Below are 26,369 nucleotides of genomic sequence, written 5' to 3'. Positions count from 1 at the left end.
AACCAACATAAACCTATCAGGATTTCAATGGGAAGTGTGGGCCTGCTTCTGCCCAATGAGATAGTCAAGTTAAGTAGGATTGTTGTTGTTGTGTGCCTTCAAGTCATTTCAGACTTTGGGTGAGTCTAAGTCAAAAACTGAGGGTGGGGGCCAGGTGAATGACCTTGAAGGGCCACATCCGGCCCCCGGGCCTTAGTTTGGTGACCCCTGCTCTAGTGTAATACAAAACATCCCTGCGCGCTCCTTGGCTTTCCCCTCCCAGTCAAAGGGCTGAATGAATGCAGACTGACGCTGTAGCAGCCCAGGCTCAATAGGATGGGATCGTAGGAGCTGTCGTTTGGGCAGAGACCCTAACCCTAACCCTCGTCCAACATCCTGAACACGGGGCCAAGGCGGAGTCCAACCGCGCTCCTCGTGCAGTGTGTAGACGCCGCGGAAGAGCTGCCTCAGCAGAATGCAAGGAGGGCCCCACGCGCATTCTGCAACCCTCCCGAGGAGAAGGGACAGGACAGGCCCTCCTCGGGGAAAGCAAGGCAGCGGGGGCGGGAGAAAGAAAGCATGCTCTCTCTCTTCTCTCTTTCTTTCTCTGCCACAAAGAACTCTGTTCATGGCTGCCCCTCCCCTCCTCTCCCCTCCCCTTTGGGAGACATGATACGATGCCATGAGCTCACTCTCATTCCGCTGAGCCTCGGTGCCAACACAACAAGCGTCGTCTGACACCAAGCGCTACTGAGGGCGAAAGAAAAGGCTCCCCTTTGCCCACTGCCCGCCCTGCCTTGAACCCGCCCCACGTGCAGGGCTGTCAATCCATCAAGGGCGCCCAATGGCAACGCTCCCCGACTAAATAGGCATCCCTCCCCCTCCCCACAGGCATCTCCTGCGTGGAGGCGCAGCTCCGCCCCGCCTGCCTGCCTGCGCCTGGGAGCGCAGAGTGCGAAGCCTGCTTACGCCAAGTGTTGTTGCCTTATGTAAGTTTTTTGGGGTGGAGAAAGTACGAGAGAGAGGCTTGCTTCCAAACGAGACCGGGACAAAACGAGGCGGGAGGCTAGCGAAGGTGAGTTGGCTCCGTCTGCTTGTCTACCTGTGTGTGCGTATGAGAGAGAGAGAGAGAGAGAGAGAGAAGCGCAGAAGTTCTGCCTTGCTGTGAGTTTTTCCGGGCTGTATGGCCATGTTCCAGAAGCATTCTCTCCTGACGCTTCTCCTACATCTCTGGCAGTCATCCTCAAGAGGTTGTGAGGTCTATTGGAAAACTATGCAAGTGGGGTTTATTAATCTGTGGAAGGTCCAGGGCGGGAGGCAGAACTCTTGTCTGCTTGAGGCAAATGCATAGCATGCAGCTGTGGACCAGTCTCCATAGGAAGCACCAAAGGCAGCCTTGCCCAAACACCAATCCAGGAACATGAAAGGCACTGCAGGCTAACTCAGGCAAAGAAGTCGGCCATAGCAGAGCATCTGATGAACCACTCGGGACTTAGCATATTATTTGAGAACACAGAAATATTGGACCACTATAACCACCACAGAGAAGCCATTGAAGTCCACAAGTATGTGGACAATTTCAACCAAAAGGAGGACACAATGAAAATGACCATCTGGACACCAGTATTAAAAAAAACTCTAAAATCAGGACAGTAAATAAAGAACAACACCCTGAAAACAGGGGAATTCCAGACAAGAAACAATCATGAACAGCTAACACCTCCCAACAAAGGATCCCCCCAGGCAGGAGGCAGCCAGACTTTGAAGCTGCACCATTCACACTTGCCTCAAGAAGATGAGAGTTCTTTCTCCCACCCTGGATCTTCCCAGATATATAAACCCCACTTGCATAGATTTCCAACAGACCTCACAACCTCTGGGGATGCCTGCCATAGATGTGGGTGAAACGTTGAGAGAAAAAGCTTTTGGAACATGGCCAGACAGCCCAGAAAACTCACAGCGGCCCAGTGATTCTGGCCATGAAAGCCTTTGACATTACGCAGAAGTTCTTTCTAAGAGGAGGGAAAAGGCTGAATCAGTTAGATGTCTTCCTCTTTTCAAGCTCTTTAAGGTGCAGAGCCTCTTGTTGCATGCCTTCAAGTCGTTTCTGATTTGTGGTGATATCATCATCATCATGAACCTTTTCTTGCCAAGGTTTGTTCAGACGGGGGGTTTGCTTTTGCTTTCTTCCAAGGCTGAGAGAGTGTGACTTGCCCGCTGGGTTCCTGTGGCCAAGCAGAGTTGTTGCCCAGTGTTGAAAACACTGCACAATATTAGTCTCCATGAATGGAAATAATAAAGGGAGGAGAATATTGAAGGGGTGGTTGAGAAGGAATAATTTTGACTTTTTAAAGAAACTCCTAGAATTCAAAGACATAGCTGTGTTAGTCTGGAACACCACGCAAAAGGATCCCGGAGTATCTTTGAGGCTGAGTAAGAGTGCATCTGTACTTAGAAGTAATGCATTTTGACACCACTTTATGCGCCATGGCACCCTGCAATGCAAGCTGTAGTTTGGTGAGGCTCCAGCACTATTTGGCAGAAAAGGTTAAAGACCTTGTAAAACTACAAAGGCTAGGATTCCATAGCATTAAGGCTTTAAGTGGTGTCAAGCTTCACTCGTTCTACAGTATAGAGATGCACTGTAACTCACCGGATCCATGAACAGGGCTGAGGTGCAGGCTAGTGGTTCTATATGTATGTGTGTGCGAGAGAGCACATAAACACATAAAGAATCAAGGATATGTGTTGTCGAAGGCTTTCATGACCGGAATTGCTGGGTCGCTGTGAGTTTTCTGGGCTGTATGGCCATGTTCCAGAAGCATTCTCTCCTGATGTTTCTCCTACATCTGTGGCAGGCATCCTCAAGAGGTTGTGAGGTCTGTTGGAAAACTATGCAATCGGGGTTTATATATCTGTGGAATGTTCAGGATGGGAGGAAGAACTCTTGTCTGCCTGAGACAAGTGTGAATGTTGCAATTGGACAGCTTGATCGGCACTAAATAGCCTGGCAGCGCCCAAACAGGAATCGAGGAACATGGAAGGCACTGCAGACAAATTCAACCAGACAAGTCAGCCATAGCAGAGCACTTGATAAACCAACCTGGGCACAGCATATTATTTGAGAACACAGAAATGCTGGACCACTCTAACGACCATCATGTCAGATTACACAAAGAAGCCATTGAAATCCACAATCATGTGGACAATTTCAACAGAAAGGAAGAAACCATGACTCTAAAATCAGGACAGTAAATAAAGAACAACATTCAGAAGACGGGAATTCCAGACAAGAAACAATCAGGGCCAGTTAACACCTCCAAACAAAGGATTCCCCCAGGCAGGAAACAGCCAGGCCTCGAAGCTCCCAGGCTATTCAATGCTAATCAAGCCAGCCAATTGCAACATTCACATTTGCCTCAAGCAGACAAGAGTTCTTTCTACCACCCTGGCAATTCCACAGATATAAAAACCTCGCTTGCCAAGTTCCCAACACCTCACAACCTCTGAGGATGCCTATCATAGATGTGGGCAAAACGTCAGGAGAGAGTGCGTCTGGAACATGACCATACAGCCTGGAAAACTCACAACAACCCAATCAAGGATATATTTTCAAGGTAGTATTGAATTCCCAGCCCTCCCACACCAAAGTCTGTTCTTCCTCCCCACCAAACTTTGGCCTCCCCCATCCTTGGACCCTCAAATTTAAAATATAAAAATATAAAAGAAAGAAACAAGTCACCATTTTTGTTATTCAACAAAACTCTTTCTGTTCAATCCATTTGGCCATGAATTCTTTCTGATACCCCATGAGTACATCCTGATCAACCAGTAGTAGATACTGATTTGCTTTTTGCCAAGCCTGGTGCCAGCCTACACAGGCGTCCCGAAGCACAGAGGGTGGCTTTGTAACATTGTCTCTTCCTTTCCTTTCCTTCTTGCAGGATGCTGAAGACTATTAAGCAAGCACTCTTCTCTTCTGGGCTAGAGATGCCCAAATGGACACCACTGCCCAACCAGGTGACGTGTGTTTAAAGTTCTGTAGTTTTAACCAGTGTTAAAGACGGGTACAGGGAGAGGAGGTTTGCATGTATTCCAAAGAACTTCCCATTTGTTCCTGGACTGAGTTCTGGAACCAGGTTGTAGGGCTAATTTCCAGGATTTGAACACTAGATGGCACGATGCTGGACTAGGACTTCATGTATGAATGGTTCATGAATAATGCAAACAATAGAGCTGTCACCATAATATCTGCACCACCAGTGCCAGTTTCCCATTCACATATCCAAGTGTGTGTCACTTTAATGGAGTAATTCAATGTAATTTTTCATTCAACACCCCATACTGGTGCCCTCCCTCCTTCCATATGTATTTATATGTGCTGTGCTGTCATAGGGAGCACCCTAGCACTAGGTTTGTCATGTGCAGATGCTGAGAGATGGGAGTGGCAATTCCTGAAGCTGTTCCCCTTGATTCCCCCCCCCCACCCCCATTGTATACATGCACCTTGCTTGAGATGATGTTTCCTGACTCATTAGAAACACTACCTGGTTTCCATATAGACAGCATTCCAGCAGATGTTATGTTTGGGCCCCATGACTGTTTAATGCAGTTCAAAGCTAGTTTCAAACTGCAGTGGCCATAAAACAAATTCCCACAAAAATGCATAAAAGAAAGAGCTTAATACACATCAGTGCTCTGTGCTTTGTGTAATCACCATTCAGGCTTCAAACTCATTCCAGGATTTCTTGAGGAGTCATCTGAACAGGAAGACCACTTTCTTTGATACTGGTTTGAAAGTGTATTAGTGTAGATGTCACCTTGTTTGTGCCGTGTAATGAATATTTGGGCAGTTCTCATGGTACTTAGGCAAAGAGAATGGAAACTATGCAAAGTGTACAGTGCAAGAGAAACCCTGAAGTGCTAGCAAGGAAAACTTTGTATATTACTCAGCCTATTTGGCTTCCCTTAAGTCAAATTGCTGATTTTGGTGGGGCAGAGAATGCCTTGCCATCATCACCAGTGCCAAAACAAGACTCCAGCTGCCAGTATTGCTCGTTCCCATGAATGGAAATGGAGGAAACCATCCCAGACCATTAGTCCTGATCTCTTTGGCTTCTTGAGACTGGTGGAGTGTCTGGGAAAGCTGTGGTTAGCAGCTGGGTGTAACGCAAAAGATTGGGTTTCTCCCCATGTAAGCTGCCCCCAGTCCCTTTGGGGAGATGGAGGCAGGATACAAAAATGGTTATTATTATTGTTCTCCTGCCACAACCAATCAGTGGCTGTTTGACTTTGGGGGGGGGGGGATCTGTACCTGACAAGACCATTGCAGAAGGAGGTACAAAATCCTTGCCTGCAAAAATACTGAGACTGGTGAAATCCTCAGATACACCAGAGTAAATTGCCAAGATAATTCCTGTCCAAAATAACAGGAATTGCTTGTTTGTAAAATAGTCCATCATTTAGCTGTAATCTCTGGATATTTCTCAATATGTTAAAGTTTTATTTAAAAAACAAACAAACACAGAAATGAAGTGCATTGTGCAAGGTCATTTCATTCATCTGGACTGAAATAGTAAGAAACACATTTTAATTAACTCTGAAACACATTTTACTTATGCTTTGAGTCTCTTTAAGAGAGAAAAGGGGCATATAAATATAATAATAATAATCATCATCATCACTTTTCCCTGTTTCATACGAATCTGTGAATAAGTTGTTATATTTGATAAAGCAATATCTTGACTTATTTTCTATATTTTGTTAAGGGTCCTGATTATGAAATTCGACAGTATGAACCAGCCAAATGGGTGAGCACATCTGTTACCACCATGAACTGGGATTCAGCTATCAATACTGGCTTCACGAAGCTCTTTAACTATATTAAGGGCAAAAATGACAGAGGTAGGATATGTTTGGTTCGCCTTCTATTAGAATATAATTTTATGGCTCAAAGTAGCAGTTGTAGTGGAAGCAAACATTAGGAAGTGTGTTTTTCCACCAGTGTTTTACATATTACAATCGTATTTGATTGGACACAGTTACAGAGCACCTGTGAACAGGAACCCTGGAAAGGTTGGGTCCTCAAGTCGTAGTGGCATTCACTGTTTGCAAAGCCGTCTACACACCTTTATTCAAAGATATGTTAGTATGTTACTGGAGACATTTAAAGAGCGGGGACTTTCATGTTTCCTCATGTCCCCACCGGCTTTTTAGCCCTCCATGTATTCAAGCAAATCACTGAACAGGGTTATACATACACTGTAATGTTCTACTTGTTTGATTATACCCATTTTTCCCCATATAAGCTGATAGTAGCATCATTATCTTAATACTCATTATTGGAACTATTTTTATTGTTGTGTTGTTGTGTGTCTCCATATCTTTTTTGACTTTTGGCAATCCTGTCAATGGAGTTTTTGAGGCACAATTTGTTCAGAGGAAATTTGATAGGTTTAGTATAAATAACTACGGTATATAATATACATTACTGACTTACGCATGTACAAATCTGACTTCTATCTTTTAACAATTTTCTGCAACCATTTTTAAATGTATGATTCTTATCATACCATGTTTTTCATTTCCATTGCTGTTCACATTTCCTCGTTTCCCATTTGCAAATACATCTGTCCACTGAAGCTACATCCATGCATCTGAGGAAGGGGACTTAAATCTATGAAAGCTTATGCTAGAAATTTCAAGTTTCTAATTAGTTTCAAAGGTGCTGCTGGGTTTCTTTATGTCTTTTTGCTCTATTAGGTAAATATAATTAGTATCTTAAATATAACAGGAAAATGAAGGCATAACAACTCAAGTATCTTTGTGTCATGGAGAGATAACTTAGGACTAGTCTGCACTGACCCATCCTCACTGTGAATGGACTGATGTCTTCAATTTTCATGATACACAGCAGCTTCCAGTGAGAATCAATTTTTTTGTACTCTACTCTGTTTTTAAGTAAGGTCGGGAGATACTCTAAAGCAGGCCTCTTCAACCTGTGGTCCTCCAGGTATTCTGGACTTCAGCTTCCAGAATTCCTAAACAAGCTGGCTGTGGCTTTTGGGAGTTGGGAGGCAGAAACGCCTGAAAGGACTGCTCTAGAGTATCTCCCTGCAACTCTGGAATATCCAGAGATTTTGGGACATTCTGGGCACCAGTTTGGATTATACAGGTCTAGACTGGTCACTGCCCCATCAACCTTTTCTTGTGATTATCAGCACAAAGAGGATGGATCATAAATAAATAAATAAATAAACAATAAAATCAATAAGGATGTTTTTGGGAGCCCTCTAGGAATAATTTTGGATAAATATTGGAATTGTATTTGCATAAGGAGCATATAGTCTCATTCTGCACTGCTCTTATGAAAGGCTTTCTATGGCAACTGTTAGAAATGAACCTTCTGCTTTCACCAGATAAGGGCCCCTTAGTTTGAGTCAGAGTTTTTCATTGAGGTGCAGCAGTGGCGGGGGCATTTATGTCTATGTTTGGCTGCCTCAGTGTGAGCAAGTGAATAACAGGCTAATCATGGGGATCTATTGCTGATATTTACTGTATTTGACCCTCTGGCCCTCTCAGATCAAGGGCAGTAGCAATTCTGGCAAATTGAGAAGAAGGTGGGCAACCAGTGCTTAATTATGAGCCTAACATAGTCAGTGGCACAGGGCAGTGCTCAAAGTAGCTGTATTTGCCTTTTCTGCAACTTCAAAAGGAGGAAGGGAGGGGGCTGGAAAAAAGGAATGTAGCAGCGCCTTTAAAACTTTAATTTTAGCATAAGCTTTCATGGATATAAAGCTACTTTTTCAGATGCAGTACTAAGTGATATTAAGAGCTCAGGCATAAACTGCGTGGGCGAGTGTCCATAATTAGTGTAGATTTTAACCAAAGGCAGTTTTGATAAGGCAAATCTGTTCCAGGTTTGATCTGTGCTGATCTCTATCTCAAAATAGGTTCAGCACTTTACCCAGCTCTTCTAAAGTTTAGGCCAGTGATTCCCGAAGTGGGCACTACCGCCCCCTGGTGGGCGCTGCAGCGATCCAGGGGGGGCGGTGATGGCCACAGGTGCATTTGGGGGCGATGAATAACTGTATTACCTTTCGATTCTGAGTTCAAGAAATAATTTAATAATTTCAAACTTCAATGTTTCTAATTAACACCTTTCTTTACTATATTTTACGAAAAAGATAGAAACATTAATACATATCTCTTTCTGTTTAATTGCTATTAAAAAAATTAAATTAATTTCCAGGGGGTGCTGAGTAATATTTTTTCTGGAAAGGGGGCAGTAGGCCAAATAAGTTCAGGAACCACTAGTTTAGGCTAATCCATGGGGCTGCCATAATTCATCACATGATTTGAGACAAACACCTGGCAGATAAAGGAATCTAAAACCGACTGGAAGTGTGAGACTTCCTACTTGTGCAGAGATATCTGACTGTATGGAACAGAGAAGGAAAATCTCCCTCTGCCTTGCACTGTTTAGAAACTAGTGGCTTTCAGTCTTTGTCTTGTATATATTTTGGGCTTCGTCTCTGTGGTTGTTACCCTATCAGGCTGAGTCAGTTTCCAAAACATCTGGAAGCCCCAATTTGAGGACCACTTCCCTATACCATGTGTTTTTAGGCATGGAGATCCAATACCATCATGTAGTGCATTAGAGTTGAAGAATCAAGTTCCAAGTGAGCTATGAAACTCACTGGGTAATTATGATCAGGCACTACTTTCGTTTGAGCTTCCCGACAGACATCTTGAGCAGATAAAGTGGGGAAGAAGAGAGCCACATACATTACTTTGAGTGCATTGGAAGAAAAGTGGGGTATAAATGAACAAATACTGTATTGTTGGAGTAATTAACTGTTGATCGTTTCTAGCAAACAGCAGTACAGTTGAATTATAGATAATATGGTCCTGACATTGAGCTAGGCAAACTAGGGGTCGTATGAAAGCTTTGTGTGCATGAAAGCTTTGTGTGCATTTGATGAACGTCAAGCGTTATGTATATTTAAAGCTGTCACACCTGAGGATAAAGCTATTTTGATCTCAAATGGTTTATGAGGTTGTATTACCATTTACTCTTTGAGCTAAGAGATGTGAAAATCTTGTTTGAAAAGTCTATTTTAAAAGTTTTTCCAGGGGGGTAACATTTTGCTTCTTTCAGGAGAGACGATAGATATGACTGCTCCAGTGACATGCTTTGTGCAGCCAGGTGCCGGCCCATTCTGCGAGTCAACTACAACCGTGTCCTTTTATGTACCATCTCAACACCAACCAAATCCCCCTAAACCCTTGGAGGCAGGTGTCTTCATTGAGTCAAGGCCAGGAATTATTGTATTTGTCAGGTAACTATATGCTAGTGTATCTATATGCTATCTATTCAACTTGTATGCAGAATATATCATGCAACATGTGGGGCTTGATGAATCCAAGGCTGGAGTTAAAATTGCTGGAAGAAATATTAACAACCTTAGATAGGCAGATGATACCATTTTAATGGCTGAAAGCAAGGAGGAGCTGAGGAGCCTTCTAACCAGGGTGAAAAAAGAAAGTGCAAAAGCTTGGTTGCAGTTAAACATACAAAAAAAACCCCAAGATTCGGGCAACCAGACTGATTGATAACTGGCAAATAGAGGGAGAAAATGTGGAGGCAGTGACAGACTTTGTATTTCTAGGCGCAAAGATTACCGCAGACACAGACTGCAGCCAGGAAATCAGAAGACATTTACTTCTTGGGAGGAGAGCAATGACCAACATTGATAAAATAGTGAAGAGTGGAGACATCACACTGGCAACGAAGGTCCGCATAGTTAAAGCAATGGTATTTCCCATAGTAACCTATGGATGCAAGAGCTGGACCATAAGGAAGGCTGAGCGAAGGAAGATAGACGTTTTTGAACTGTGGTGTTTGAGGAAAATTCTGAGAGTGCCTTGGACAGCAAGAAGATCCAACCAGTCCATCCTCCAGGAAATAAAGCCCAGCTGCTCACTGAAAGGAAGGATATTGGAGACGAAAGATGAAGTACTTTGGCCACATAATGAGAAGACAGGAAAGCTTGGAGAAGAGAATGATGCTGGGAAAAATGGAAGGAAAAAGGAAGAGGGGCCAACCAAGGGCAAGATGGATGGATGGTACCCTTGAAGTGACTGGCTTGACCTTAAAGGAGCTGGGAGTGGGGACGGCCGACAGGGAGCTCTGGCGTGGGCTGGCCCATGAGGTCACGAAGAGTTGGAAGTGACTGAACAAATAAACAACAAAAATATGCTAGTGTATCTCTACAAACAAATACTTATACATCTGTATTAGTCTTGAATTCAGCATCTGTGTAAAGGGTTGATCAGATGCCAAATACCAACTTGGGGAAGGAGGGGTAGGAATTGGCCCATGATAATCATAATATGGTGTGAAGCTGAGCAGCAGCTTCCCTAATTTTAAAGGGGATGGAAAAAGTGTGCCCTTTCATCTCTTTTTTTACAGGTGAAGGCAGGAATAGAACTTAAAGGCAAGAGTAGAACTAAAAGGCAGGAGTAAAACTGTTTCTTTAACCCACACTAAAAATTGTTGGTGCAGATTGCCACTGAAATTTAGTGACAAATCACCCTATACTAATGAGAAACTGAAAGGGGACATAATCATTTCATAAGGAAACAACCAATGCAATTCCCTCAAGGAGGGTAATGTACCCATTGTTTCTGGTTGAGGTTTTTTGATGCTCTTATCATTGTAGGCTGGTGTCTTTGCCTCCCTTAAAAAGCAAACAAAACATCATTTCAAATTTCATGACTAAACACAAGTTTGTTTTTCATTCAGAAAATATCAACTATACAGCAATTGTAGATCTTCAGCTTTTTCCAATGAGTGTACCATTGTCCCATTTCATTTTTTTATTGTGTCAGAAGCGACTCCAGAACATATTGCAAGTCGTTTCTGATGTGAAAGAATTGGCTGTCCATAGAGACGTTGCCCAGGGGATGCCTGGATGTGTTACCATCCTGCTGGAGGCTTATCTCATGTCCCTGCAAGCTAGAGCTGACAGACGGGAGCTCACCCCGTCTTGCAGATTTGAACCACTAACTTTCAGGTCAGCAACCCAACCTTCAGGCCAGCAGTTCAATCCCATATTATTAAATTACAATATAAAAATTAAAGAATGCATATTAATCTATGCATTAGACTTTTATAATGAAGGTATGAAATTATGAATTCAATGTGATTTTGAATAATCAAAAATTGGGGGGAAAAACCCTTACCCTTTCATTAAAAAAGAAGTCTGATAGCATGTTTGCCACCTTGTGGTGATAGAAGTGTATTGTTCACACATAATCTATTTTGCCAAAATTTACTTTGAGAATTGTGTGATGCCTTGAAGACAGGCAGATGTATTATGACATGCCCATGTTTAATTAGGATACTGAATTCTGTGGCCTGCCCCTCATCGAGAAGACACCATAGTCCTAGTAACAAGAAAGCTAAGAAATATCCAGGAATGTTCTAGCACCTGGTCAAGATTCATTGCTATGAATTGTTAAAATCCTAATTATTATTCAGCATATTTTCTTGTTTTAAAAAACAGAAACCTTAAGGCAAAATCAAAGGGATCTTTTTCTTGTATTTTCAACTCCCCACCCCCTTTCCATGAAAATATGGTTTGAAACTCAGTACTGGTTGTTACACAGATGTCACATTTAACATCGTATTGTGGTTGCAATAATGGGATCTGGTTTGTGTTTGTCGTCAGGCTCAAAAAATAACTCAAGAATTTACAAGATATAGGTAGAATTTGGAGGCGTTGTACCAGCCCACAGTAATTGCTGAGATTTCTTACCTACCTGTTGTAAGTTATACTTGCTATGCATATAATTCCTCTGGAGAGATGCTGGTTTGCTGTAATAGTGCTTCCAAGAAACTGTTGCCCAAGTGCAAAGCTGAATATAGACCTAGCAACAGGCATTTGAGAGAATGGTTTATAGAATGGTTTACACCATTACATGGAAGATTTTTATGCTGCTGATAATGCATTATTACAATATGAAATTTGGTTTTTTGGCCAGCACAATTACTCCTGTATTTATATGTTTTCTTACCGATATATATGCTGATAAAAGGAAGTTAAGCAGCCACTATCAAGACATTTCTTGCTGGGAAGATGTAAAGATAGATCCTTAGGACCACTGGCTTATTTGCTTCACACTAATTTGTTTTAAAGGGCATAAATATCCTGAAGGCACCAGATACTATCTGAACTTAACAGCTAAGCAGGTTCAGCCCTAGTTAGTACTTGGATGAGAGACCAATAAACACTAGGTGCTGTGTAGGCCATATTTCCGAGGATCTGCTCAAACCACTTCTGGGTATTCCTTGCCTAATATCGCTTTTTTCAGAGAATATTAAATAATTTTTTTGTCCATCTAATGCTAATTTTGTGTGACTTTCTTAGCTTTTCCTTGTCATAGGCTCAATAGGCTCAGTGCAGGACATCTGGATAGTTACTTGGCAAATGTTTAATGGCACTTGGCTTTTTTTATTTATTTGACAGATCATTTGGAGGATTTGCCAATGCTAAGAAGAACCAAGAAGAAATACTGGCACTTGCTGAAAGCTTGAGACGGGATGGGAGATCTTTCCAAGAAAAGAACTATTATAGTGCTGGCTATGATAGTCCGTTCAAATTGCTCAACAGACACAATGAAGTTTGGCTCGTGAAGAGAAGCTAAAACCTCAGTGGTGCACATTATAGCCGTGACAGCCAACTGTGCCCTTAACGAAATCTATTTTTTTCTAACAGATTCAATCCATTTTTGTGTGTGTAATGCTTTCTAATATTTTTCCCTATTCTTCCCACTGCTGAATTTTCTGTGCCAATATGATATTGACTGCAGTACCACCTTGTATGCAGCCATGTATCTAAAAACAAATTAGGTGCCATGCTAGTAAGTGGAACACAAGTTAGAGAATTTGAAACATACATTGAAAATATGACCAAATTGTCTTTTTAATAGCTAATGCTCTTTTATATAATCTCTTAACTGGGTCACACACGGTGTACTAACAGAGTTTTTAAATTACTAGTTGTCTAAACAACTGAAATCGGGAGTATAAAATCTCAGACTGAAACGAGAAATATTTGAGAGTATGGAGAGAGGAAGCCCTTGATGCAATATTTGACCGCATATTTTTTTTCTGCAACCAAATTATGGTTTGTTTTCAAAAAAGGGTGCCTGTCTCAAGGGCCTTAAGGCACCAGAACGTGTTCACTATAGTAGTTAATTACAGAGTGATGTTTAGGCTTCAGAGGTCTTTGCTCTTAATGGACAAAGGAGATTCCTTACAACTTGGTGCTATTGTGTGGTATGCATATGTTATATACCATATTTAAAAACAGATAACTTATCAAAGGTGCAGGAATGCTGTTTCATCAGTTTGGGAATTGAGATGGTGTTTCATTTAGATGAGATTGGGTTGTGTCTTGTTTGATGAAAAATCCCATGACGTTTTGGGAGGCTGCAGAGTAATGAATTTTGTCTTCCAGCTCATGACAGTGTGATGCTCCTTGTGTAAGTAGATTTTCTACTTTTATATGCTTTTATCTGTAGCATATGACTGATCAATATGTTGCCACAATGAAATGTGGCAGGTTGGCTAGGCATTGTTTTCACCAGAAACATTAAAATGTGGCCTCTATCATACGTACTTGACTCCATGTGTTAACATGGGGAAAATCTCTATTTTAACTTTCACCCCTCTTTGGGGAGTTTCCTTACGATTTTCTTGTTTCTTTCAATGAAATTTTGTTCAGGTGCTAATATAATACTGAAAACTGCTAATTACGTTGGTGCTTCAAAATATATTGCTATTTTTAAACTTGTGTATACTACTGTGGGGGGCAGGAGAAGAGTAAACAGCAAAAGCTAAACATACATAAATTATATATGTAAAATAAATACGAAGAATCAGTATATCAGCACACATTAAGGTAAAGACTTAAACTGGGGCAGATAAGACGGCAGCTCATCTTGCATACAGTCTGCCCACAATAATATGTGTGTGTATGTATATGTGTGTGTGTGTGTGTGTGTGTGTGTGTGTGTATGTGTGTATGTATATATATATATATATATATATATATATATATATATATATATATATTCTTCATGTCAGGAGCACCCTGAGTCGCTTCTAGTGTGAGAGAATTGACCGTCTGCTTAATTTATATTAAACAGCCTAAGTGAATTGGGAAAGACATGCAGTAATTTCACAGCTATCTAAGCAAACACAATCTATGATAAAATGAACCCAGAATAGGAAGTAGTTCATTTTACACAGATATAAAAAAGATGTGGGCAGTCAATGACTCTGCAAGTGGGGAAAGCTAATGACTTTTACAATTTATTTTTTATCCTGTAATGCTTACTAATGAATGGATCGAAACAATGGAATTGTTCAAGTACAAATCAGCAACTTTGTTTGGCTGTGGAATATGATGCTGCAAAACTTTATATTTCACTGGTTTCAATAATGTGCCCTCTTCTCATCAGTTGTGATTCTCTAATAAATGCATACCATTCAAAATTTTAAGTTTTGCACTTTTTAGTGGTATATTAGAATGTTTACAGCTGTTCAAACATCTTATGGATACAACCAGGGTATTTCAAAAAGAAGGATCCAATTTGAAATTGCCGTATCTCTGTAATCACAAACCGCCCATGAATGAAACTCGTACCATTTGAAAGGGTTCAAATGATTTCCACTAATTGCCCCACCCAGCGTACAAACAGCCCCTAACCTCAGTCATTCGCAAGATGGCCACTCCGCAACATAAGGCTGAATGAGATATTCCCCATTTGTAGAGTTGTTTTTTAGATTTGTTCCTGGCACAAAATGTTTAGTAAAACTCGATAATGCATTAATTTATATCTTTTTGTGTAATTGTAACATTATTGTGAAATATACTGCTTTGAAACTGGATCCATCATTCTGAAACACACTTTTTTTTCAAAGCTCACAAATATTGGGTGTGGAAAACAAAACAAAAAAAAGGGGGGGGTATTACTTTAAGTCAGTACAAGTTCCTTGTTTTAATAATTAAAGAGTAGTGAAGACATGTAAGAAAAACATTAGTGACTGAGTAATGTAGTTTTGTAGTCTAGGAAGCTCAGTCCTCAGACATGTGGCATATTCTATTAAATGTATTGGTAATGATCCAGCAGCTCTTATGCACACATAACATGCACATGAACTTTTCAGTCTTTCCTGACATGGGAAACGAAGGTTTGCCAACTCCCTTTTCTCTAAATGTTGTTGGCTGATGGAAACTGCATTCCATAAACATTTGGATGTTTATACTCACCCCAACTGAACATAGGTTATGGCAAATCTGCATTAGTATGAAGTGTCCCCCACCCAATGGAAAAAGAAGGCTATTGAGAGCTTCAGCATCCCCAGCTCAACTAGCCGAGTGCTGAACTTTATATTCACTTCAGTAATACTACTAGGCCAGAGTGTCACAATCCTTTGCGGCCAGTACCACAAATGAGTTTTCTGAACACGGCTACACACTGGCTTCCAAGGGTCACATTAGTAACTTCAGACACAAAGACGACAAATGGCAGCCTTGTTTATTGAAGCAGAGTCACAGCATTGTCACCATCCCCTTCTTGAGTAAAGGCCCCTGAAATTTACAGTACTAACATATACAGAGATGAAGTGAAAAGAAGACAAGTGTTTTTCATTAAAATAAATTATCTACATAGATGATTTCCCCCTTAACATCTACAAAGGTAAAAATTCCAACACTAGGAGGACATACGCTATCTTAAGAACTTTCATTATGTGCAAACATTATAAAAACACACAATATCAATGTATGCAAAACTTCTTTTCAAAAATTAAAAGCTGCTTCTTAAACTGTTTAAAACTGCAGCTGAATCTTTTATTCAGTCACTTTCTTTACAAATAAGGAAAGGCTAATTTTTAACTCACTGTAAGTAATAAAATTGAGCAGTTTCCTAAATGATGAGATTTCCAAATTGAGAAAATGCTGACTCCAGATCAAACAGCAAAAGTTAATGTAAAGTATTCTTTGGTAACCGTACATTAGCAAATGTTTGATATTTCAAGTGATATGTTATTTTTTTCAAAAATCTTCCCCATTTTTATTTTTTTAAAAAGCTATCAGAAATGCAATTCCCACATAGTTTAGTTGGAAAGGAAACAGTTCTATCACTATCAAGCTGTATTTGTTTTCAGATTAAGAAGTTAATGGCGATTTGCTCATTTTGTTTCACCATGACCCTGGATTATCTACCTCTTTATTACCAACCTGTAGCTTATATATGTTGCCCACATGACATTTCAATTTTTATTAAAAGAAAATTGAGCTAGGGAAGAAAGGACTCCTGGAAAAACCCAACACATGGGCCATAATATGACTGCACAGCAGTCAGTTCTGTGTCACAACAGTTCTTCTTTCCTGTTATTGTTTTTAATATTAATTCAGACTCTGGATGGCCTATGGCTGTGTTACTATGACATAGTTATGCCAGCAGAGAAGCCCACACTACAAGAAGTAGGTGGAACAATGACAGCTAGACTAACTATAATAGGCTGCGTTTTTCATTCTGTCTGTCCCTGCTCCAAACAGATTACTCATAAATATAACACTTAAAAAGTTACTGCCACCCAGTACCACAGAAGCTTCCCATCTTTGCTGCAGAATTATTGTAATTTTTACACCCTCCAAAAGAAAAACAAAAACAAAACAATCACGTGCAACCCAGAATCCAGCAATATCTGGTGAGTTGTTTTTTTTTTTATTTTAGTTTTCTCTAGAGGATTTTAAGGCTTAAGTGAGTCTGGCTACTAGTTTTGTTCAATCCAGAAAGCCCCCATCTAACTACATCATGTAAAGTTATCAGCACCGCTGTATCCATGCATGAGCACACACTATGTGCTCAGAAAAAGTAATTGTACTGATTTAACTTTCTGAAAGTGTCTAACATCACTGTGCCTTGTATTTTAATCCTCACTCAACCATTTTCATATGAGGGATATATTTCTATCCTTAAAGGATTTGGTGTCATCAGTTAAGAAGTTAAGAACTCTAGGCGCACTGTGGCGTCATCACTGGAGCCAACATCTTCATTAAGATCCATTTCATCACTATCAAACACTTCTACTTGCTCCACTTGATCCTCTTCGAAAGACCTATTAGTCCTGCTCTCTGCAGGTTCAACGGCTTCGACGTCACCTTCACAGATAACAGTCATAGGGCTGCTCTGGATCCGGTTTCGAACATTGTATTTGCTACTTGCAGCTGAGGGTGGAGTCCGAGATCGGCTATATCTAGAGTTGGAGAAGGACAGGCTTCTTGGCATGAGACCTTCACTCTTAGCCCATTCTTCCTGCGCCCATCTGTTCTTGGTCGGAGAGCAACCTGCGGTGCTGTCGTTGGGGTCCCAAGGAGAGTCTGCCTTGGCTCTCTGAAACCTTGGGTCTGTATTCTTTAGCATCTCTGCTGCAGACATGCGAGAGCTGGTGTCTGAGCGACTGCCTTTCTTAAGAAGCAGGGCTTTGAAGTTGTCATTGCTGGTGCTGCTCTTGCGAATATTCCTCTGAATCGATCCCGCCTGCTTAAGGGATGCCAAGTTTGGGGAGGCACCTGTTGGTGTAACTGGGGGTGATGGAGAGTGGTTTCGGGCACGGTCATCCTCAGAGTCTTTGCGGCCAAGGACTTTCCTTTTGGATCTGCAATTTTAAAAGTAGGAGAGAAATAAGAAACCAGTATTAGACATTTGCATAACATCAGCTTTCTATTCTAAATGCTATTTAAAAAGCAGGTGCTTGTTAATAAGCAGGCAGATGAATAATATGTATTACAGCTCATAAGGGGGAGACATTAGAAAAAAAGAAATAGAAGGAATCTAATTCAGAAATAAAATACTTTTTTATCCCCCCCCCCAAATAAATTCAATTTACGTATGATATATAATGCTTCATTTTTCATTAATATTTTGCAAAGCAAATACTTGAATCCTGTCAAATCTTATTTTTTAGTGAAGTGGCCTCTTTTTAATGATTGCAACTCAAAAAATATATATAGTAATTACATATGTAAAGTAATTCAGAATGAACTTGTAAAAGGAAGGTTACAATAAATACTACTCCATAATCTCTGTGAAGAGGTAGTTACTAACAAACATTTAACCTTCCTGTCAAAATAGTAATTTGCACGTAGCTGTTAAATAGCTAAAAACAGCTTCTTGAACTTATGCAGATGTGAAACTCTACCCTTAACAACAAATTAATTTTCATTGAGGCAAAACCAGAGCTTATATGTTTTAAAAAGGAACTTATTAGAAGAAAATGAAATTACTGTCCTTTCCAAATTAGTAGTTACCATATTTTAGTGCTATCCAAACACTTTAATTCATCTTATAAACAAATGTTGAATAAATATTAATTGCATATCCCCTCTTCTTTGGCCTTTTCTTATTGAGAAGTGGTATCAAAGTAATACCACTTCTTTAGAGAGTACCTAATTTAATACAGACACAGTAAGGCATTCACTTGTGGGTTTCCGGGAAGACCATCTGAGGGCCCTTCCAGGCAGTCCCTATATCCCAGGATCTGATCCCAGGTATTCTGTTTATTCCAGATTATCTGGCAGTGGGGACTCATATAATATAAAGCAGAAAACCTGGGTTTAGATCCTGGGATATAGGGCCTTTCTGGAAGGGCCCCGTGGCTGAGAGTGTGACTTATCCAAGGTCACCCAGTGGGTTCCCATGGGTGAGCAGTTACAAACTAACTACTCAACACTCAAACTACTATACTATCTTGGCTTTATCTACTATTAACCTTCGAAAGGGATAAGGCATATGTGCAGTTCTCTGTGTTTAAAAAACAGTGAGCTCTTATAAACGGCATTCAAATAAATGCTGTTTTCCAGTTATTTTTTTCAACACTATGGTGATGAGTATCTGTATCTGGCTTGAAATAATCATATATGTTTTTTCTTCTGTCAGGAGCAACTTGAGAAACTGCAAGTGAGAGAATTGGCTGTCCGCAAGGACGTTACCAGGGGACGCCCAGATGTCTGATGTTTTATCATCCTGTGGGAGGCTTCTTTTATGTCCCCGCATGGGAAGCTAGAGTTGACAGACAGGAGCTCACCCCACTCCCCACTCCCCGGATTCGAACTGCTGACCCTTGTCCTGTTAGCACAAGGGTTTAACTCACTATGCTACCAGGGGCTCCAACCATTTGATGATCCATATGGAAAATATCTAAACTTGCAAATGAGTTTCAAGTGTAGTCCTGTATATGATTCCAGATAAAATTATTTGCATGATCTACATCTGCAAGGCAGGCATGAAGTCAGGACACCAAGCCAAAATGGGTGCCAGGGAGTATTATTATTTTTATTTCATCTTTTGCTTTTGCTGGTTGTAGGGAGAACAATTTGTTGATGGAATTTTTTTAAAGGGTTTAAAATGAAAGAATGAGAGCCATATAAATGTGTACTTCTTGACGGTCAATTGTACATATACTAGAGTTTAAACATATGGACATAACCACTAACAAAGAGGACATTCTTAATACTTGTGTCTTGAGAAAACACATTACTTTGTATTATCATGCAATACAGACTATTCCTGTTATTAAAAAAGTAAAAAAAAATCCATAAAAAGTAAATGGCCTTAAACACAACTGAAAACAATGGGACTTGACTACACTTAACAAAGTGTCTTTTTGTTATGTTCATACTATTTACAAGTGATCCCCTTCTTTGCTCACAAGTGGTACAGATAACATTTGTGCTATGAGGTAGCAGCCAGAAGGGGGTGACTAAAATAGTCAAAGGTCTGGAAAGCCAAAGCCCCGTGAGAAGTGTCTTAAGGCACTGGGTGTGTTTAGCTTGGAGAAGAGAAGGTTAAGAGGGGACAGATAGCCATGTTTAAATATTTGAAAGGATTTCATTTTGAAGATGGCTCACGCTTGTCTTTTGCTGCTCTCAAGACTAACAATGGATTCAGGCTACAGGAAAAGATTTCACCTAAACATGAGGAAGAAAAGTGGAATATGCTGCTTTTGGGGTGGTGGAATATATTTCTTTGGAGGTTTACAAACAGGCGGGATGGCCATCTGTCATGAGTGCTTTAATGGTGTGTTTTTCTATGGGAAAGGGGTGGACTGAATGGCCACTGTGGTTTCTTCCAACTCTTTGATTCTATGAGATCAAATACTACAGTTGCATCATTAAAAAAAATCCAAAAAGTAAACCTTGGTTTTGCCATTTTATATAAGGGACATAATTTTATCATGCCAATTTTAGTTGAGTCCAAAGGCTTGGCATGCTAGTAGAAATTTAAAAATTGACTTTGAACAACAGATTCCCATGCAATAATTGACTCTGTGGCCTTCTGCTATGGGTATCCTCAATTATGTTATGCTTTTTAAAGATCTTGGCTTAAAGGTGTTTTAATACAGGATGATATTCAAGGCAATGTGAAATCATCACCTTGAAAGGCACAACTGTCAGCAAAATATGTAATATGTAACACTTTCATAGAAAAAAAAGTCTAGTAAAAATACACAGAACTTTCTTTTCTTTTCTATGAAACAGAAAATCACTCTGTTCTATACGTTCTACATATAGAACAGAATGAGAAAGTCTATGTGTGTTGAACCATTAGGATGTAGCTCATATGTACAGAAAGTACTCTACTGAAATCTGGAAGGTGTATGTAGCTAATTCCATTACATTTCGAAAACCTGTTTCAGTAAATGACCACAAGGTGGAACCAAATATTTCATATTTGATATTCCAAGCCAAAATTAGTTAATTTATTTTCAGGGTGTTCCCAAATCTACTTAGAAATTGTTGTTTTCTAAAGATCTGTTGCCAAGTAATTTATTTGTACAAGATAATTTACAATGGTGTAGCCCAGTGATACCTAAAATGTAGGTTTCCTTTTAATCAAAGGAGAATGAGGTAGACTTAGGGATTGTCTGTATTGCAGTTTCTGGTTCAAAACTGATGTGCCCCCAAATATCCCCTCTTCATCTGGATTATGGCAATCTATAATCCAGCTACTGTCATATGTTTTGCCATATGACCAATAATCATGTTTACTTGCCAGTTTAAGCCAAGCTTGCCATGAAGCATTAGAGTTGAGCCTCTGTCCCAAACTGCACCATATAACCAGCGAAGGAGAGTAAAAAGGGATGGAAGGCAGAAGGAACGAAAACAAAAAGATACACAGAAAAAGCAATAGTATATGTTAAATCAAGCAAATTGACAGCAACAGTACAATATAAACAAGGAGTCAGTCAGAACCAAGGAGACAAAGGTTGACAATTTATGAAACCTGCATTTGCTACTAGTGAAGTTTAGTTTCAAAATTAGTGGAAGACTTGCAAAGTAAAAAAGGTACACATACATGTTATTATTCTACCTACAATTTACTTGCATCTAAAGTGAGTTTTTTTTCAAAAATTAAACAAGAACAACCAACATGTGTGTGATGGAAAACTATATATAGATTTAAAATGACAAAGGATGGAACAAAACAATGAGGCAATTTAAGCCATACCTGTGAATGGCTGCAAAAAGGTCTTCAGTGGTCCTTGGTCTGGGTGGCATTGCCTCCACCACACCGTCTTCCTCATAGCTTGGGCTTTGCAGTAAAAGGCTATTTGCTCCATTGGATTCAAACACATCAGCTGAAATGCAAGCATAAGAATTATGTGGCATCAAAACTATCAAAATCAGAAAAGAAAGCAATCCCAGCACAGCAAGTCAAGAAACAAATAAGCAAATACAAGCTGTAAATTTCCCCTAAATAGATACATCAGCAGTGATACAGGACTAGGGAGAAGGGGGAAAGAAGGGACATCAGTCTGTGAAAAAGCATTTATTTGATTCTAAGGGACACAAAACTCCCTTTTAAGTTTTGAGGTTCCCCCTCTTTTATCAGAACTAGTCTCAATTAAAAAGCTACAAACACTTCAGGAGTTGTTGGAATAAGGATATGGTTGACAAAATCCCATTCAACCACTGATTTTATTAAAATGCAAGATGAGGAGGAGAAAGAAGAAATCAGTAAAAATTCTTTGCACACAATTAAGCAAGCTCCAGGTTTTTCCTTAGGAACTGTGTTTGCATGGATGGCAACAGTCAGTTCTGTAACAGACTGCTAGGACACATCACATCTCAAGTTTGCCTCATCCCTGGATGAAGAGAGAGAACAAAACTAAAAATAGACTTACCATATTCCTCTCCTTTAGATAGCTGCCTGTCTGTTCTAGAGACACCGTCTCCATTTCTGTTAGAACAGATTTCTTCGCAAGGCTGCTCCTCCTGCCTGGACTTCAGTGTCAAGCCATTGGTTTCCAGTGTCTCACAGGAGGTGGGACCCACAGTTCCTCCTTCTGGAACAAGGTGGCCTGAGTACATTTCGAAGGAACGAAGTCCATCTGTAGGATAATCCCTAGCCTCACTAGACTGTGCAAAGGCAGCATCCCTCAGAACGCTTCTGCCTGTTTCACCCACTTTAGCTATTTTTTCTGCTGTAACATCAGACTGTGGGGGTGGCACAATCAGGAACAGTTTGGGTTTCTTTGAAACAGGTGGCGGCTTCTTGTTTGGCGACACACCCGGAGGCTTGCTGAACGATCCAGACTGTCCCTGAAGTGACGGACTTGGAAGATCACAGTGGGAACCTTGGTTCTGCACTGGTCCTTCTTCAGCACTGGCTGGCAGTAAGTTGCTGGTAAAAATATTAGCTGGGTTGGCTGCATTTTCAGGCATTTCCCCACCAATATGTTTAGGGTAGCTACCAATGAGCCCTGGGTAAGATATCTGGCTGGGGTTGTAAACAAAGTTTTTGTCCAAATCTCCATGGGGATTCACCTCACCCGCATCTAGACTGTCACTGTATCCAACTGACACACATGGTTTTAAAGGTGATTGAATTTCAGTCAATGTTTCCTGAGATTTGGTTCTGGATGCAGATTCAACTGACTGCTCATCCTCTGACACCACACCTTTCCTCACAGATCTCAATTGTACCATTTGCAGTGCTTGGGTAGTTACTAGAGGTACTGCGGGTCTAATGATGTCTTCCTTATTTAATGGTTGTTGTATTGTGCTGTAACAAGAACCTTCCTGATATTTTTGGAAAGAACAGGGTGTGTATTTATATTCCTCTTTCGCGAGATTTGGGTCCAAGGGGAATGCTGATGGAGCAAATGAAGACGGGAAAGGAGATGAAAAAGGAGGGGGTGATGGGGGAAAGAAATGGCCGATGGAGGTATCTTGACAATTAAATAATGTAACATTATGAGGAAATGTTGCATTTATAATGGCTTCTGGTGGAGGTGGTGGGAAACTGGGAGATCCAGGTGGAGTGGGCAGATCCATTCCATCCATTGATGGAAGTGGTGGGGGAGGAAGATTATCAGCAGAGAAAGGAGACATTAGAGAAGAAGGAGTAACAAGAGGGAAGTTCAGGTCAGAATCGGTTTTCTTCACATTCACACAACCTTCAGCAGATGTATTGGAAGAAAGGGAGGTGGAAGAGGAAGATACTGAAACTGAAGACAAGAGGGATGACTTCCTTTCAGGCACTTTAGGTTTCATCTTGGGTTTCCCATTTCCCGTTGACCCAGATTTCAGAATGACAGGCACTGGTGTAAGTGCAGTGGGCGTGTTGGATTGGCTAGAATAACCACTTGATGGTGAAGTCACTCTATGTGATTTTTCTGGAGAAGTGGTCTTTGGCTTAGAGGGCACATTTGGTGCAGAAGCCCTTGACCCGTTGTTAAAGTGTCCGGCACTGTAATAATTCAGCTTGGGAGTAGTATTAGCAGAATGAACCACTGGAGATTTTAGCTGATCATCGGTCGTCCCAGGACAATCACTGTAGTAACCCCACTGGTCAGCATACTCTGATTTGATACTGCTCGTCTCACTCTGAGAGGGGGTGACAGCACAGATAGAGTACATGTTCAGACCTGTTGCAGACATCATGCTGCTACTGGCACTCACTGAGCTCTGGCTTCGGGAGCGTAGCACCCACGGGTCATCATAATCACTGGAGGGACTTTGAGATGGAGAGCTAGCATTTTTGCACCGCAGGTTCAGCTGCAAAGAGTGTTGGAGACTAGCAATCAATGTATCATCCAGTACCTGTCCATTAGACTGAGATTTCTTTTTGGGCATCCTTCTCAGAGAGTCTGTTCTGGATGGTGGCAGAGGTGGTTTCTTAGCCTTTTTTAAAGATATACTCCGTGAGAGGGACTTGTCACTACAGTTTGACACATCACCCAGAAATTTCTTTTCATTCCTGTCAAGCGCATTTATGACATGTTGTCTAGCATTTCCAAAGCCATTATTATTATTGCAGGCTTTACCTGATTTGAGCCCTGAGTCAACATGCATGGAAGTGTAATAACCATCGTGGTCCACAGAATATAAGGAGCTTGAATCTTCTTTGGCTGAGACTCTTTCAAGGCTGCTGGTACTCAAGTTGCTCACAGGTGTGGAACAGCCTGGAGTGGCACAGTCTGGCTTGTGTATGAAATTCTCCTCATTTCCAGAGCGCTTGAAGCCATTGTATTCTGTGCTCTTCTGACTTTTGCCTTTTGTTTTATCCACCAAGTAACTTGATTCACTCTTGCTATCACTGTCTTGAGAGTGGCTTGGAAAATGCATATTGTTCCTACAGCTATAGACTATACTTTGGGGACCATTTCCCAAAGTTCCTGCATCATTAAGAGATACTCCCGAATCTTCAAGAGCAAGCACTTTCACAGAATTTGATGAAACAATAGGATCTGAGGGTTGTGAGTTATGTGTTGAACAGGTTTCATTCCAAGTACCACTGGAAGAATGGTGTGGATCTTTTGTTTTCACCATTCTGTTGGCAACCAGATTGTCCCTAGGCTTGGAATATGAAGAGGGGCTGTTTATTTTATCATCCATCAGCCCAGCACCATGTGAAGTGTGAATAGCAATCACTTCTGAAGAGGATGATAGAGTGGCATTTGGAATGACACTAGTTGCATATGCAGCATGTGGAGACACCAGACATGCTGGGTTTTCATCTTCAGAGAACCTTGCCTCTTGAAACTCTGGCCTCTGAAGCAAGTCTACCTTACTGTCATTCCTCATGTATTCTGTGCTATCAGCTACTTGCAGTCTGTTTATCTGGTGTGACAAAGTTCCATCTTCTCTTGACTTAGAAAGGCTATGTCTACGTTCTAGTAACTGCAGGGACACTCTTGCCCCAGATCGAGGTAGACTGTGGAAACCCAAGTCATTATTCAATCGAGAAGCAAAGACTACTCCAGCAGAGTCGCTCATCACAGACATGTTTCCAGAAGAATTTGACAACTGTGACATCTGGGCTGCAATTCCTTGCCCTTTCTGTGCACGTATCCGCCTCACCGAAGGTGGCACCACCTTGACTTCCTCTGTCTGACAGCTGGATTCCTTGGTGTCACAGTTCTGCATAGAAGAAGAGTGATAGCTCTCAAGTCTTCCTAGTGTAGAATAGTGTTCAGGGACATACAATGAATGGCCACGGAAGTCACTTTTACCAGTTCCGACTGTTGGGAGTTAAAACAAAACAAGTGTTACATGAGCAACGATTTCATCACATTTAAACTTCTGTGTTCATTAGCAAAATAATTGCCAAGCACTGTACTGAATTCATTGCCCTGAAGACAACCATGAACCTTTTTACAAATGGTGTAGGAAATTTTAGAAAGTGATATGACATGAGAATAGCTGCCATAATCTACCCATTGGATAAAGAAAAAACTAGAAACAATCAATACCAGCCTGTTAGCCTACAACACAATTTAAATTAGTTTTTAATCATAATTATAATTACTATTATATCCAGAAGGCCACATTATATAAACACAACTAACACAACATATATCATCACACAATGCCTAATGTGAACAATGGTAGTGGAAGAAAAGTTGTTTCCCAAGCTTTGTGTTTTGGAAACTCTGTCTGAAGTTTCATTGTATCTTCCATTCAAAAGAACTATGAGATTCCAATAAATCTATACAATTCTGTGAACTCTTTCTACATTATTTATATTTACCTCAATTGTGAAAGAGTTTTGACTGATATCATATCTATACAGAGGACTTTTGGTATCCACTAAGCTTGGGTTTCAGGACCCCCATGGATACCAAAATCCATGGATGCTCAAGTTCCTTTACATACAATTATATATGTATGTCCCTTATACTAAATGACAAAATCAAGATTTGCTTTTTGTTATTTGGTGGGGGGCATATTTTCAAGCTGTAGATAGTTGAATCAATGAATGCAGAATTCATGGATATGGAGGGCTAATATATTTAATTGGGG

At 40.7% G+C, this 26,369-nt stretch overlaps 2 protein-coding genes and 1 long non-coding RNA gene across 11 annotated transcripts in view; 2 read left to right on the top strand and 1 right to left on the bottom strand.

Annotated features, from left to right (window-relative positions):
* Positions 1-872: 872 nt before the first annotated feature.
* Positions 873-14,551, top strand: hebp2 (heme binding protein 2). Its single transcript, XM_003223302.4, has 5 exons — positions 873-1,054; positions 3,924-3,999; positions 5,748-5,883; positions 9,140-9,320; positions 12,513-14,551. The coding sequence occupies exons 2-5, from the start codon at positions 3,925-3,927 to the stop codon at positions 12,688-12,690; spliced, it is 570 nt and encodes a 189-aa protein (XP_003223350.1). The 5' UTR covers positions 873-1,054; position 3,924; the 3' UTR covers positions 12,691-14,551.
* A 1,023-nt stretch (positions 14,552-15,574) lies between these two features.
* Positions 15,575-26,369, bottom strand: part of nhsl1 (NHS like 1) — a 187,997-nt gene continuing 177,202 nt past the window's right edge. For 8 of the 9 annotated variants that reach the window (XM_062978198.1, XM_062978177.1, XM_062978190.1 and 5 more), the window contains 3 exons: positions 22,247-25,588; positions 21,571-21,700; positions 15,575-17,719 (listed from right to left, as the gene is read on the bottom strand). In XM_062978198.1, the coding sequence (XP_062834268.1) occupies positions 17,059-17,719; positions 21,571-21,700; positions 22,247-25,588 (4,133 nt within the window). In that variant the 3' untranslated portion in view covers positions 15,575-17,058. Of the gene's footprint in view, positions 17,720-21,114; positions 21,167-21,570; positions 21,701-22,246; positions 25,589-26,369 lie in introns of all 9 variants that reach the window. The other variant, XM_062978226.1, reaches the window with a different exon arrangement.
* LOC134298359 (uncharacterized) overlaps positions 22,599-26,369 on the top strand; it is a 179,050-nt gene continuing 175,279 nt past the window's right edge. The window contains exon 1 of the long non-coding RNA XR_010005392.1: positions 22,599-22,738. This is a non-coding gene — a long non-coding RNA (uncharacterized LOC134298359). The remainder of the gene's footprint in view (positions 22,739-26,369) is intronic.

Source organism: Anolis carolinensis, chromosome 1 (genome assembly GCF_035594765.1).
Source record: "Anolis carolinensis isolate JA03-04 chromosome 1, rAnoCar3.1.pri, whole genome shotgun sequence".
Classification (NCBI taxonomy): Eukaryota; Metazoa; Chordata; class Lepidosauria; order Squamata; family Dactyloidae; genus Anolis; species Anolis carolinensis.
This window is presented reverse-complemented; position numbering and strand designations above follow the sequence as displayed.

Coding starts and splice junctions, on each gene's coding strand:
- hebp2 (XM_003223302.4), top strand. CDS start 3,925: ATGCTGAAGACTATTAAGCAAGCACTCTTCTCTTCTGGGCTAGAGATG. Junction 5,884..9,139: donor TAAGGGCAAAAATGACAGAG/GTAGGATATGTT, acceptor TGCTTCTTTCAG/GAGAGACGATAGATATGACT. Junction 9,321..12,512: donor GGAATTATTGTATTTGTCAG/GTAACTATATGC, acceptor TTTATTTGACAG/ATCATTTGGAGGATTTGCCA.